The sequence below is a fragment of the Eublepharis macularius genome, chromosome 4, assembly GCF_028583425.1.
Source record: "Eublepharis macularius isolate TG4126 chromosome 4, MPM_Emac_v1.0, whole genome shotgun sequence".
Taxonomy (NCBI): domain Eukaryota; kingdom Metazoa; phylum Chordata; class Lepidosauria; order Squamata; family Eublepharidae; genus Eublepharis; species Eublepharis macularius.
The window spans coordinates 44,505,824-44,521,690 of record NC_072793.1 but is presented as its reverse complement, the minus strand read 5'-3'; the positions used below and the strand labels follow the sequence as shown (position 1 = coordinate 44,521,690).

Here is a 15,867-nt window from a genome sequence, read left to right as displayed (position 1 = left end):
AGTTACTGAGAAAGAAGGAAATAAAGCAATTTTGTCCCTCTTTGGTAGCAGTTAGTCAAATGTTCCTCCAGAAGTGGCTATGATGTACAGATACCTTTTAAGGGTGAAAAATGTAGTTGACCCTGTATTAACAATGTTGAAGATTAATTTAAGGAGTTTCATTAGGTAGAGTCAATGGAAGTCAATTTGTATAAAGTACCTACTGGACTGAAAGCAGCCAGCACCTATAAGCAAGGTCCTAGTTGAAGATAAATCTGCAAATTGAAGCTTCCTTCTGCTTGATGGATATATTTGAAAATTCCCAAAATAGACAAAAGTTTCAAGAAGATACCATGGTCTGCAGACAAATTCCAATGTTTACCTGTTTTGGACAGATACTAAATTAAGCCTTCCACAGCCCACTAAAGGCACTAGTTCCTCCACTGCCAGGAACCTTGCTCGGGTAGGAGAGGTATGTAGAAGAGGTGTGTTCTGCAAGAGGAAGATGCCTTGTATCACAGGGAACCATCACCGAGTGTGGAATGGCATCTTTGGATCCAATCTATGGTTTTCAGAGCCGCAGAAGCCTCACTCCCAAAGAATATATAACAAAGCATCACTGAACTGCTTCAGAGTCACGTGAAAATCATACGCCAAACTTTCTTCCACTAAAACATATGAAAGTAAAGTAGTGGTTTAATGGAACTTGCTGCTGCATATTGTTACAATCATGTGATTGTAACAGATTCTAACAGGGAGCTGGATACAGAACAGGAACAAAATGAGTAAGTCCCATACACTGGAGTATCTTAAGAGCAAAAAGAGAGACAATAAACCCTAGAATGGTTATTCAACATAGTTTATTAACTGAGTAGGAGAGCAACAAGGACAGACTGTTCAGAACCTTTAGTATTTAATGGAATAATTTGAAACTATTTTTAAAAAATAGCCCAGCAAGCAATCTTCTTTCAACTATAGGTTCTTGGTATTTTCTTTTTTAGAAACGAAATAATGAAACACACACACACACACACACCCATCCATGGGAATCCTTGTCAGAGATGGCCATTTTCTGCTATGTTATCAGTTAAGGGTGGACTGTTCTTGGGGATCAAGCTCTCAAACATTCCCAAACATGCATTACTCAGCACATTCCAAGCCTGACTGGGGGGAGAAGTATTAGATTTAGACCTCTGCTGTCTTTCTGTTTTCAGACCAGCATTAAAGGCTGCCAGAACATAATGATTAAGAGTTTGCAGAATAAAATGACTTTGCTAAACCAGTTCCAGCTCATTCCCACAGACACGAGCGCAAGTAAGACAGAGCACCCAACGAGAACTCATCGAGGCCACCTAAGCAGCAACACATGGCCACAAGAACTTTCTAGCTCGTTCTAAATGCAAACAGACCATCCACATTCATGCTTCAGAACTATTCTCTAGGTATGACTTCAGTAGAGCAGCAACAAAGAAATGTAGCTTAAAAGGAGAGAAAAATGCCTTACATCTTATGTTATGTCCACTGACCTAAGCCCTGCTCACTGGCTAAGCTACACCGTGGCAGGGAAATGTATAATCTCCATTGCCTGTCCAACTTTCAATCTTGCAAAGATTAAGAATAGAATCCGGGAAGATTTCTGAAAAATAAATGGTCCTGGGTAATTAGTACCAATGCCGAAGAAAAGTTCACTGTCATAACTAGCGTATGGGATGTAACAACTGGTTTTCCCACACTACACACAGTTCAAACGTGGTCAGGGCAGCTATTTCAAAATCCTGTCACAGTACATATATACAAGAACAATTCAGATTAGTTCAGAGACCATGTACTCAGCGGCCATCCAGAGCTTTGTCACGCGCTATAACAGACTCATCAAATTTGATCATGAGGGTGGTGCCCTTGTGCCAGTGGGCTGTGACCTTAGCAGGGAAGCCACTGCAGGTGAGCATGGCCTCCACGATGCCTGCTGTGAAGGAGGCACAGTTGAGAGTGCTATTCTCCTTGGGCACAGAAATGTATGTGTTGATGAGGGGCTCCTTTTCAATGATGTAGTAGGTCTTGTCATCGTCATTGGCTTGCTCCAGCTTATCAGCCTCCTTCCCAAAGAGTGCCTTCCACACAGTCACCTTGATGAAGAGCAGGATGTTGATGACTTTTGTTTCTCGCTTACCATTTTTCTCCCGCATCACCAGAACATCCAGGATGCGGGCTCCCACCTGCTGTCCAAGTTCAGAAAGCTTGTTCTGAAGCTCTGAGACAGAGTATACCCGGTTCTGGCAGTACTGTACAATCTCAGAGAAGAGCAGTGAAAAGGCACTGAGACTGACATCTGTCTTTGGTCGGGTTAGTGATCGCTCAAGGATAGCCGACTTCCCACGAGTAAAGCGTGCATCCATGGTGCTACCAAGAAAAGAAAAAGTTTTTTACACTGGAAGCATTTGCCTGAATCGGTAAAACAGTACATTAAACAAGGAATTATTTCATATAGTAGCTTCTAAATGATACCTAGTTTGTAAGGGAAGCCAAACTTATAAGCTATTATAATGTAGCAGTTTTGGACACAGGATTGGACTCAGAGATCTGCTCAAATAAGCACTGTGGATATTTCTTGCTTTCCCTCCCTACAGCAGTTCATTCTGACCCCACTTTCCCAGGGTCAGGAGACTTGCATGGCATAATTGCCACATCGGTTGGTGGGCTGAAGTGAGAAAGGAAGAGGGTGAAATCACTCCCTTCACTCAGTCCAGCAGCACAACTCTGCTGTTGGAACAGATGGGAAGAGTGATTTTTGCTCGAGTGCATCCCACTGACCTGCACTGCTACCATTGCAGGTATGTGCCAGAACCCTGGAACCGACTTTCCTGGGGTCAGAGGGGATTGCTGACGGAAGGAAAACTCCGCAACAGCCAATGCCTTTCACTGGTAGATTGCTGGATCTAGCCCAGAGACTGGAGAATCCTGGGCTCAAATAGCTGTTTAGCTATAAAACTCACCAGGTAACCTTGGGCAAATCATTAACATGTACCTTAACTTCATGAGATATAAATCAAATGCATCATATAACAAGATCCCCCCCCCCAAAATCAGTCAGATAGAGAAGCCAAAGTTGTAAAACTAGTCAATCCAGTCAAAACGTTTTATTTTCTCCATGTTTATCATTATGTTTGATCAACTTAGTTTTCAATATTCTGGTCAAAACAATCCTGTAATTATTTTCTTTATTCATTAATTCATTCACTTAAATCATTTATACCCCACTTTTCTTCTCTATGGGGACTAAAAGTGGCTCACATCATTCCCCTCTCCTCCATATTATCCTCACAACAACCCTGTGAGGTAAGTTGAGAGTTCATGACTGGTGAAAGCTCACCTAGCAAGTTTCCATGGCCTAGTGTGGAGTTGAACTTGGGTCTCCCACATGTGGCACGGCAGTCAAGTGATTTGGCTGTGAATCAGCACTCTACTAGTTCGAATCCCACTACTGTCATGAGCTCAGCAGGTGGCCTTGGGTAAGCCACTCCTCTCAGCCCCAGCTCTCTAGCTGCACTGTGGTATTAATAACAACACTATCTTGTTCACTACTCTGGGTGAGGCACTAATCTGTCTAGAAGAATGGTATATAAGCGCTGTCATCGTTGTCATCATCATTTATAATTATCCTAGTCCAACATTCTACCACCACCACCACACTGGCTCTCACTTCATTATTAATTATCCTAGTAAGAAATAGTAGCAGAGGCTTACAGCACAGCCAAACTTCCAAGTCCAAATATTCTACACTATAGATATAAACCTGTTTTGAGTTTCTTTTATTCCCTGGGAACTGTGGGAATTGTAGTTCTGTGAAGGAGTTAAAGATTACCAAAGAATTCTCACGCACACATCCATGAAACTACAATCTCCGTAATGCAGAGGAGTTAGCCGTGTTAGTCTGTGGTAGTAAAATCAAAAAGAGTCCAGCGGCACCTTTAAGTCTAACCAATTTTATTGTAGCATAAGCTTTCGAGAATCAGAGAACTTGATTCTCGAAAGCTTATGCTACAATAAAATTGGTTAGTCTTAAAGGTGCTACTGGACTCTTTTTGATTTTTCAATCTCCCTAATATTTTCCTTTAGCAAACCCACTTACTCTCGTCGTGTAGGTGTGAGAAACGATTCCCCTCACCAAGGAAAATAGCCATACCCAGAACCAGGGCGGTTTTTAAAAGGCAGGAGGGGGACTTTCCCATTGAATCCGGCCGTTCCCAGCAAGGCTGGTACAGAATCCACAGAACGGGGGGGGGGGGGGTGGCAACCCACTTGCTCGCTTCCTTCCCCGCTCTGCGACACTTTTATGTTCAAACAACCCGTCGCCTCCCCTACCCCAAGAGACCAATTCCCCCCTTTCACGTTCACTCAACGTACCAAATAATGACGCTGTAGCTCCCACTTCCGCCCTTTACGACTGTTGCAAAAGGGAAGACACACCCTAACGGAAGAGACAGAAGCCCGGAAGGATCGCTATGGCAACGAGTAAAAAGCCTAATATGCTTGTAGGTAGAGAACGTGCTTAAAACGTTCTGTAAAACTTTAAGGTCACCATTGACTATGATTCCCTATGAGCTCGCTGTGGCATCTCTCTAGGCTTTAACATCTTTATGGTGAAAACATATTGCTTACTATGCGAAGACTTATAACCAGATGAGTGTGAGAGAGCCACACATATGTACATTTAGTGTGTTTTTGGCTCCCTCCAGTGGCAAGCCTTTGTAATTACCGATGCAGTTGCAATGTAAGTAATACGCCCCTGGAGAACAGAGCTGTGACTCTTGAAACGTCATGTTGGAATAAATAGTGACTTCTATTTTATTTTGTTACAGTAGACTAACGCGGCTATTCTGTTGCAATGTAATACTTTTTTATTAGATCAACTAAATAGCATGTAACTAGAGTTGCCAACCTCCAGTGGGTCCTGGAGAGTTCTTAGAATTTCAACTCATCTCCAGACTGCAGAGATCCATTCCAGATTACAGAGATCCTTTCTCCAGGACAAAATGGCTTCTTTGGCCGGTGGACTTTATGGCATTATATATCATATATCCCCAATCCTGACCTCCCCAGGTTTCACACCCAGATCTTCAGGAATTTCCCAACCTAGATTTGGCTACCCTACAAGAAGTATGCAAGTTTTCAAGTTCTTCCAGCTTTTTAATCAGGAGAGACGTTACCAGAAAATTTAAAAAGTATAGAAGAGGAATTAAGGATCATTATGTTAAGTCCTGTTAAATCCAGTGTTCTAACTGCTAGGCAAGTATGTAGATTTGAAGTGATGTTGGTATCACATTTTGCTCAGTTTTCTCCTGAGCAATAAATGAGCTTTTCTTCACATGAAAAACCAAAGCCAACAAAAATCTATTATTTTTCTAAAACCAGATGAGACTCAAAAATGAGGCACAATTTAGGATATACTATTGATCTAGCACAATGGCATAAGATATGAAAAGTGAATGTTAAAATAACTAAGTCCGTTGCATTTAAAGAGAACTTATATAAGATGTTTTATAGATGGTATCTAACACCAGATAGGCTTGCCAAAATGTATAAAAACATGTCAAACAATTGCTGAAAATGTGGGAAACATACCTGGACATTTTATCATATGTGGTAGACATGTAAAAAGGTGCATAGATTTTGGACAAGGGTACACATTTTTACAAACTATCTTACAGGTTTCAATTCCCTTTAAACCAGAGACATTTTTGTTAAATTGTATGCCAGATGTATTGAACAAAGAACAGAAATATCTCACAGTACATGTAGCAACAGTGGCCAGAATTTTATTAGCATTTTACTGGAAACATCAAACAATACCCCTGCAAGAGGAGTTAATGAAGATAATGGAAAACACGGAAATGGGCAAATTAACCTCATTAATGAAAGGACAAATGGAAGAAGACTTTTCTGTCCCATGGACCCCCTTCTGCAACTGGATTAAAAATAAATATATAGACTAGAATGTAGTAAATATATAAGAGCTGTATTGTAACTTGTTACCAGTAATCACAGTTGAACACTTGGTAGGATAAAACATGATGTATAGATAAGTAGAATGCTGATGTAAGCTGACTAAATGACTTTTTCTCTTTCTTCTACTTTTCTTTTCCAACTCCCCTTTTCCTATTTCTGCTTTTATGGAAAAACCAATAAAATATATATTAAAAAAATTAGACGCAAGACCACTACTTTCCCATTAATCATCATAACTGGCAAGGTGCAGAGATGATCTGTGATAACATGAGCATACATTTGGTGGTGATCAATGAAGCAAAGGAATGAGTAAACCATTCCCAACTTGCCTGTAACAAAGTGTTTGGTATAAATGCAGAGAACTAACCCTAAATGTAGTCAATCTGATTGAAAACAAAAACTCATAATTCTTTCTGCTAATTCCTGGTCATTACAGTTGGTGTTTCTGTTCTTCCAAAGTCTGCTATTGTTCACTTTCTAATCTTGCTTCTCTCCATAGGTGGTACTGAAACCTTGCAACCTTGGCCAGGTTCTCCCCAGTGGTGGTCAAACTTCTGGTGGATTTTCCCTTTGCCCAGAAGGTGGCAAGCCACCTGGCGATCACCTGCCACATGCAGGCATCCTGGACCAATGGGCATGCCTGCCTCCATTACCCACCACTATGATGTTATTTCCGGAAGTGACATCATTGTGTGGGGCACAGCAGCACAAGTATGCTTTGCACCAAGGCTGAGTCCTTAAAAATTGGCCCCAAACACCATATTTTGAGCTGATTCTTAAGGAATTACCCCTGGCACAAAACACATGTGCTTTCACCCTCCCATGTGACAACGTCACCTCTGAAAGTGACGTCATCATGGTGGAGGTGTGTGCACATTAAGTGATATGTACCTGCAACCCCCTCGCACCCTCCACCCTCCCAATCTCCTCTTGGATATCATCCATACCATCAGTTAAGATTTGCCCCACAAACCCTGCTCTCTCAGCCCATGTCTTCAGAGGTGAGGTGAATGTAGAATTGCCAACCTCCATTATTCAATTAATTGAATCAATTATTTTAAGTATATGAACATTTAACTGTGGATGGGAGTGGGGGCGCTGCAAGCTGGCCTGCCCAGGGGCCAGTGACAGCAGCCGTTACGTCCACTGCTTCACTGCCATGAATGTTTGTTTATAGTCCTCCTTTCTTGCTGAGACTCAAGGCAGATTACGAATTTTAGCAATGCAACAAGAACCACATAAGACACATAATAAACATTGTAATAATATTGAAAATAGTGCAATAAAAACAGTATAAGACATGGCATGAGAAATGCAGAAAGTGGATTACAGAAATTAGAAAGCAATGCAGTAAAAACAAGAAATGCATACAATAAACAAGAGCTCTTGTCCCTTTACCAGGGGTCATTTCGCAGAAAAAGAGCTGGAGGATCTCATTAGCATAACTCATTAGCATATGTCATGCCCCTTGACATCACTGGAAGTGTGTCATTAACATAACTGATTTGCATATGCCACACCCCCTGACATCGCCTATCCTGGCTGTTTTGGACCCAATCCTGGCCATTCAGGGCCAAAATTGGGCCCAAAATAGCAAAAAGTGACTGAAAATGGCCGAAAAGGGGCCTAAAATGGTCAGGATTGGGCCGCTGCTGAGCAGGAGAGTGATCCACCACCCATCAGAGGCCCGATCTGGACTGTTTTGGCCCCAATCCAGGCTGAAACTGGCCCAAAATGGCCGAGAGTCAGTGCTGGAACTGTGTTCCTGCACATTCCCCCTCTAAATGAGCCCTGCCCTTTACAAATATTTCCTTCTGAACAATTCCATTTCACTGCAGCCTTATTCCTTTTATAAAAATGTCCTCCTGAACAATTCTGTGTTACCTATTCTGGGGAACGATAGAAGTGTGAGAGCTTTTGTAACTGCCTCCGGCAGTCCATTCCACAAAATGGGAATCACAAGAAAGAATGTTTGGATACAGGTGGCTCTGTCCTGATCTTACCCATTTGCAAGGCGGCTCCTTCAGTAGACTTTTCTCAGATAAGCACAGCTGTTGCAGAAAGGTGTATCAGGAGAGGCAGTCCTTTCAATTTATGGGTGCTAGGCCATGAAGGGCACTGTAGGGAATTAGGGTTGCCAGGTCCACTTGCTCTCTTGGTGGGAGACGTGGGGAACCCGGCACTCTCAGAGCTCCTCCTGACAAGGAACTGAAGATGTCAGTTCCGAGAGCGATGTCATCACGCAGGCTGTGAGCCTGCTCCTGCACTTCGCACCAAGCCCACATCAGCCCAGAGAAAAGCCCAGAAGCACTCTCGAGGCTTCTGCAAGGACATCACTCCTGGAAGTGACACGTTTGGACCATGCTGGGAGCATGCCCCAGGGGGCCCAGGGGGCAGAAGGTGGGAGCGGGAGATCCCCTGCCCCCACCTGGGGATCAGCAACCTTATAGAGCATAGTCAAAACCTTGAACTGAAACTGGGAACTAACCGCTAACAATGGAGTGACTACAGTAGTAGTATAATAGTATAGTACAATCAAAAAAATAGACAATAAGCCCTCGAATGGTTATTCAACATAGTTTATTAACTGAGTAGGAGAGCAACAAGGACAGGCCATTCAGAACCTTCAGTATCATAACAGTATTTAATGGAATTATTTGAAAGTATTTTTTAAAAATAGCCCAGCAAGCAATCTTCTTTCAACTATAGGTTCTTGGTATTTTCATTTCTTTTAGAAATGAAATAATTATAGTAGTATAATATGCATAGTTTGCCTAGTTCTCAATAATAATTCTAATGGCTATGTTACATTCTATCTCATTATCCAGCTTTGTTCTCATAGCTGGAGGGCCACTGGTGTGAGGACTTGGTTCCGCTGCAGAGAATCAAACCTTTACGTCACTGTCATATTCTGATTGGTCAGTTCCCCTTGCTGTGATGCTGGGCTTTTGGGAATAAAGGTTAGGTCACTTGTCTATGCAATTGTGCTTAGACTGGCATTGAGCGTTGGCCCTCGAGTGTTGGCCCTTGGCCATTTTGGGCTCTAGGATTGGCTCTGACTAGGCCTTGCTGTTTGCCACTTTGATCTTGGAGCCTGGGATGTGGACTTCACTCCTTGCTAATAGCTATATGGATTTAAAATCTTGCTTTGATGCCTGAAACCTTTGATGCTGGATTTGATATTGCTAATGAACTACTCTGGCAAGTATGTAGGTTATTTAACTTCTTTGTTTTCCCTCTCCTTTTATGCACACTTTCTAATATAATCATTTTATTCACATTAAAAAGTCAATAATATTTTATCTCTGTGTGGTGTCTTTTTGGTTCATCACCTTCAATCTGAATGTAGTGTCTAGGTCAGTTTGGCCCTGTGCTACCTTTGTAACTTTTGGATTCAGGATTCAGCTTGCTGTCTCCCAGTCTGGTTCTGGTTAGCCCTGAGGTATGGTTTCTGTCCCAGTGCCAGGACTTAGAAGGGTCCCTGGTGGCAAGCAACCATTTTGTTAGGCAGTTGGGCCCTGGGGCTGGCTCCCCCCTGACCCATGAACATGGTTGGTAGGGCTGCCAGGTCCCCCAGTGGGGGTGGGGGATCCCCCACTCCCAGCCTCTGCCTCCTGCCACTGGTGTGGGGGAAAGGCCCAGGGAACGGGCCTGAGAGGCAAAATCCTCCCAAGCCAGTGCTCAGTGGGCACGCTTCCACTGACTGTGATGACATCACTTCCTTAAGTGATGTCATTGTATCTGCTGCCAGGTGTGATGATGTCACTTCCTGAAGTAATGTCATCATGCCTGCCAGGAGCACGCATGCACAAAGCACGCACGCAAGAAGATTGTCCCCAGGTAAATCCCAGATCCTGCTCTCCCGCCAAGAAGGTAAGGAGACCAGGCAACGCTATTGGTTGGGTTCTCTGCACTGCCTTAGACAGTTTTTTGTTTGCATTGTTTTCTGACTCTGTATACCTAACACTGCTTAGTTTATCGGTTTCGGGTGGGTTGGTCTGCAGTAGGATTTGAGTCCAGTGGCACCTTAAAAAACAACAAGATTTTCAGGATATGAGCTTTGTGAAGGGACCATTGTATGTGAAGGGACCATATATGATCTTGCTGTTCTATGACCAGTGGCACCAAATACAGGTTTAAAGCATGGAAATCGGCAGCAGAAGGTTTTTCATTAATCCTCTGTTAAAGGAACAGGGCATTTTTTCCTCTACTTCCACAAGCCTGTCTAACTTGGCAGGCTTACACGTGTGCGTGTGCATGCATGTGCAGCAGCACCTCATATCTTGCCTTCCACCCACCATTGGCAAGTCAGAGGCAGGAATGGATAACCTAACCCCCTGCTTTTCAACCACGTCTAAAGAGTGCATACAGACTATTTGGTCCATGAGTTTTACTGACTTAAAAATTAAAACTAATGTACAGGAAATGGAAAGGAGTGAGAAGCTATTAAGGATGAGTATAAATAGCATAAGTATGAAGTGAGAAGATGAGAATGGCAAAGTAAAAAACAATTCTGAAAGTGAATTTCCGCAAGAAAAAGAAGCAAATAATAAGAACATTAGGAATAAAATTAGAGAAATTGCGTCATTGCTCAATTGGCAAGGTGCACAGTTATTGGAAAAGTAAAGGGGGAAAGAGCACATCGTTCAGTTATGGCTTTGCTTCAATCTTCCTCAAATACAGGATGTGTGGCTAGATGATTCACAAAATGTCTAAAATAAAAAAAGACTAAGGATATACGTCAAGTGGTAAAGACCACCATCTCAAAGAATATTTGTTTGATTCCAATTAACTCAGGAGACCTAGTGGAAAGAACTTACTGAAGAAAATCTTTGAATCATTAACTGTGAAGGCTTTGGGAATTCATAAAGACAAAAAGTTCAGGGATAGCATAATGCCCACCTTTAAATGGAGGGAAAGTCTTATCAAGGAATGACACACCAGAAAAGACACACTTTATTAAATCAAACTGGGAAACAATTTATATTTTTAGAACACTTTGGGTTGGCAGGTAATAGCTGATGTGGACTGAAGGATGAATTCTGACCAAGCAGCTTTTCTTCTCCTCTGACAGGATAAGTAGTGGGTCAGAGGAATCTGGAGAGAGGAATAGAAGGAAATGCTTCTAGGACAATAAAAAGATGACGTCTTTGTTTTGGGCTCCTATTAACGGTGCTTAGTGAAATGATCTAGCTGAAGATTGCATTTGTTCTAGAAATAATTTTCATTGTGTTGTCTACCATTATTATTTATTTAAATACTTATGCCCCCACCCTTTCTTTTGTGATTCAAGGCAGCTACAATTCCAAATTTAAATACAAGTACAATAAAACCCCAAGTTACCCACTCTAACCCCCTGCCAATGCCTGTACCCTACATCTCATTAAAAGCCCTAGTGAATCAAATGGCTTTGTGGCCTTCCTAAAAACATCTGAAGATTGCATGTCCCTCAGCTCCTCAGGGAACCTGTAGGGTGGGAACTACTACAGAAAAACTGCACACTCTGGTAGATGTCAGTCAGTCAGGTGGACTGGCTTAAGCAGAGAAACTGCCAGTAGATGACAACCTCAGAATCATAACATAGGGTGCACAGACATGCTGATGGGGAAAATTGGACATATCTTCATAACCAACACTTCTGGACAGATCAATGGTGCTTTGGAATCCATAAAATCAACAGTTCCAATCCAATGGACTGCCTACGTCACAGTGCAGTCCTAAGTAGACTTATACCCTTCTAAGCCCACTAAAGTCAGGGTGTTAACCCTGTTTAGAATTGCATGTGATTGTGTATACCTATTAGAAGTCTGCACATGTTTACACATGTGTCAGGAACAATTACTGTTCCCTAACCAGCAAAATTATCCTACAGTCTTTTGTGAGGAGGCAGAATGGTGGCATTTTTCTTGGTCTTTCAGACCAAGAATCAGAAAAAAAACGGGATCAGGAAAAAAACAGGACTTGTTGATGACAAACCTCAAGTATTATTCTGTGGAAACAAAAAACAGTTGCACGTATACCCCATGGCTGTTAACTAGTAACACAGAAAGGATTGCTGAGATTTGAATGAAAGAGTTTGAGTGGATCATCATGAAATAAATCTAGGCTGCACCACACATCTATGGATATTGCACAATTGTTGCACTAAAGCAATCATTTGCAATTGTCTTTTCCTGTGCAGACAAGACAATCCAATTGCAAATGATTACTACACTGCAGTGATAGTACAATGACCAATGATTTATGGCGAAAGTCCTGGTTCTTCATTCAGTTGCTGTTGCCAAATGTGCAAATACCATTTCAATTTATAAAAACACATACAGAAAATGAATGAGATTCCCACTAAGCAAGCTGAATATTAAGGAGAATAGAGAACTGAATAAGACCTGTGCTGAATATTTGTCCCACCCATTTTTGCAGGTATTTGGAGCCTTGTCTGGGCCAGAGGGTCAAACCACACGAGACAAAATACACTTGAATTACACTCGAATTACACTCAAATACACTCGAATTATAAAATACACTCGAATTACCATTGTAATTCGAGTGTTTTTTGTCTCGTTTGGTGAGACCCAGAGACATGAGCCTTTGGTGCAAGCTAAAGGTCAGGGGCCCCCAAACTCTTGGCTTTAGCTCTTAGCTTGGAACACCAACCCGGATAATCTCTTGACTCATTATCTGCCTCAAGGGGATTCCAGGGATCTTGTTGGGTCACATGTCTTAATTTAAATCATATACTGATTTTGTGTACTTCATTTTGTAAGTGGCTTGGAAACTCCCAAGTAGGAGAAAAGCTGGGTAAACATACTGAAATACATTTAAATAAGTACACTGCGGCCTAGTTAAAAAGACCGACTGAGCCAGTGTCAGCCTGTTCCACATTCTCGGCAGGCTTTGTCCAGATTCTTTTCTCTTGGCTCTTAATTCTTCCAGTCCCCTTGTTGAGGGATCTCTGCTTCCTCCTTTCCTTCTTCCTTTCTTCTCTATTCTTTCTTTACAGTTAGCCTTCTGACTATAGAGTGATATAAGGGATACCCCTTTTTGTGATATTGACCGGGTTTCAGCTAGAAAACAATGTCCAGTTTTGGAGGCAACATCTTGAGAGACATATTAGTAAGACTTACACTGATTAAGACTCTAAGGATATTCAAGAAATATAAGAAAGAAAATGTGACAGAGAAATCGAAATAAATGAGTTCAACCCAGACAATATAAGAGTAGAACTTGATACTACATGTGACATTTTTATATTTAAAAGGCTACCAGAAAGAAGGTGGAGAACCTTACCACTGAGAATAGATTGGTTTAAATTTTAAATTGCAGGAAGAAAATTAAGATAATCTTATTGAAAAGACGTCGCAAGTGTAGAAAGCTTAGGAACAATAGCACGAAAAACCAAATATATGTTGAAAAGCCTATTTCCCTGCATTTTCATAAAAGCACCACAATAAAAAGTGTGTTTCAAAAGCAGCAAGTAATCATAGCATTTTTGCTTGGTTTCACAGTGACTGTCTCCCTTCCAAATGGGTCAAATTACCATTGCAAACACTCTGGCAGAAATGTACATGGTAAGTGCAATGAAGACTGGATTTCGAGCATTTCACAGCTCATTGAGTGTCTTTTTGTATTCTTCTAATGATTCCTGGCACCCACATCAGATAAGGGATTTGCTGGCAGTGACCGAGTATTGCAGATGGTAGTTATCACATTATCTCGGTCTTTGAGCATGGCAAGAACACCAGTCGCTGGGGATGTATGAGTGTGTTTCATTCTCTTAGCAAGTTACTTTAGCAGAATGATAAAAAGGCAGGAAAACTGTGCTTTAGGGTTTAACTTTTCACCGTTACTCTGATAGTTAACTAAAAACTGTAAAAGGCACTAGGTGGGTCAGAGCATCACAAATAGCGACAATTAAAACTAATTGGTTAGTTTATCATCTCTGCTGTTGCTAAAAATGGAGGTTTCTTTGTTATAAACTAACATGGATATTCTATTGGCTGGGATCTGTTGCTTAAATCAAGGCAGGGTTTTTTGGGGTCATTTTAACAAGGCAGAAGTAATGTGTGTATCCTCAGAAGCAGATGTTTCTGATGTTTTTGCTACAACAGTGCAGACTGACATGGCAACGCATACTTTCTTGCACTGAAATCAAGAAACTTCTTGACGGGAGAGAGGCAGGGGAAAGAGAGAAACTGGGTTGCTTAACATGCATACAGGGAGGCACCTTGCCAGAATTTTTTTAATCCAGAGGGTGGCAACCCAAACTGACATAAAACTAACCTAGTATGGTTGTTGTGGATTTTCCGGGCTGTATAGCCGTGGTCTTGGCATTGTAGTTCCTGACAATGCCAAGACCACGGCTATACAGCCCAGAAAATCCACAACAACCATTGTTCTCCGGCCGTGAAAGCCTTCGACAATATATCTAACCTAGTATCATCAGCATAATGTTAGTAAATGACCTCTTTTATTTAACAAATGTCTGTATGTCAGGGGTTTGGGAAGACTTGAAATAACCATGGCTCTTGGGATATATGGCATGCCACCCATATGTACTTCGTTTGCTTTATTTTCTGTTATATTGTCATGAAATGAAATACTGTAACAGCAAAAACAGGCCAGCTAATACATATTTATCATACATGGTGAGCTGGATTCTTTTAGCAATTGCAGGGGAATCAGGCATTGGAGGGGAAGAAAGAGAGGAAGAAAGTCAACTGTATGCCTCTGGGCTCTGTGTTCTCACATCACTTACGGATTTGTAGTTTTAATTTCACTTTTGTGCTGCACCTTAGCCCTTCTTTATTTCTGCTCAGTTCCCCATCCCTTAAACTACTATTGGCTCTGCAGGGGAAAGCCACATAGGAGTCATACATCTATACACACACTGGCTTCTCCTATGCCAGGGTCCAATTAAAGTTGCAGAAGGCTATGATGGCTATTAAGTTTAAAAGAAAATGGAAGAGATTTTGAACGCAGGAGGAGAAACTGTGGGGATGCAGTTGTGAGGAGGAAAGCGGCACAGGTTGCTCTCTGGACATCTGCTGCCTGCTTTGTCTATGCGCTTTCAATCTGATTGTATATTTGTGAATAACACTGGATTTATTTTTAATGGCATTATGAACAAGACTAACATTATTTCTTTTCTTTTCTTTTTAGAAAGTTACTACCTTGCTGGATCAAGGGAATGCTGTAGACATAGTTTTTTTCTCAGCTTCAGTAAGGCTTTTGATGAGGTTCCACTTAATATCCTTGTCAACAAGTTGGTAAAATGTGGCTTGGATCCTATTACTGTTAGGTGGATCTGTAACTGGATGACAGATCACACCCAAAGAGTGCTTGTCAATAGTTCCTCAATCCTCATTCTTTTGGAGAAGAGTGACAAGTGGAGCGCCTCAGGGATCGGTCCTGGGACCTGTTCTGTTCAACATTTTTATAAATGATTTGGATGAAGGAATAGAGGAATTGCTTATTGAATTTGCAGATGATACTAAATTGGGAGGTGTAAAAGACAGAGTCAGGATACAGGGTGATCTTGAAAGGCTGGAAAACTAGGCTAAAACAAATAAAATGAATTTCAACAGAGATAAATATAAAGTTCTGCATTTCTGTAGGAAAAATCAAATGCATAATTATAGGACGGAAGAGACTTGTCTTGGCAGTAGTATGTGCAAAAGGGATCTAGGGGTCTTAGTAGAACATGAGTCAGCAGTGTCATGTGGTAGCTTAAAAGTCAAATATGATTTTGGGCTATATCAACAGAAGCATAGTGTCCAGATCTACTCTGCTCTGATTAGACCTCACCTAGAGTATTGTGTTCAGTTTTGGGCACCACAATTTCAGAAGAATAGAGGCAAGCTGAAACGTGTCCAGAAAAGGGCA

The 15,867-nt window shown here is 41.6% G+C and overlaps 1 protein-coding gene across 1 annotated transcript; it reads right to left on the bottom strand.

The window, feature by feature from the left end:
- Window positions 1-822: 822 nt before the first annotated feature.
- On the bottom strand, window positions 823-4,429 carry LOC129328426 (trafficking protein particle complex subunit 5-like). Its single transcript, XM_054977489.1, has 2 exons — window positions 4,384-4,429; window positions 823-2,379 (listed from the first exon to the last, which is right to left on the bottom strand). The coding sequence occupies exon 2, from the start codon at window positions 2,373-2,375 to the stop codon at window positions 1,809-1,811; it is 567 nt and encodes a 188-aa protein (XP_054833464.1). The 5' UTR covers window positions 2,376-2,379; window positions 4,384-4,429; the 3' UTR covers window positions 823-1,808.
- Between the last annotated feature and the right edge of the window lie 11,438 nt (window positions 4,430-15,867).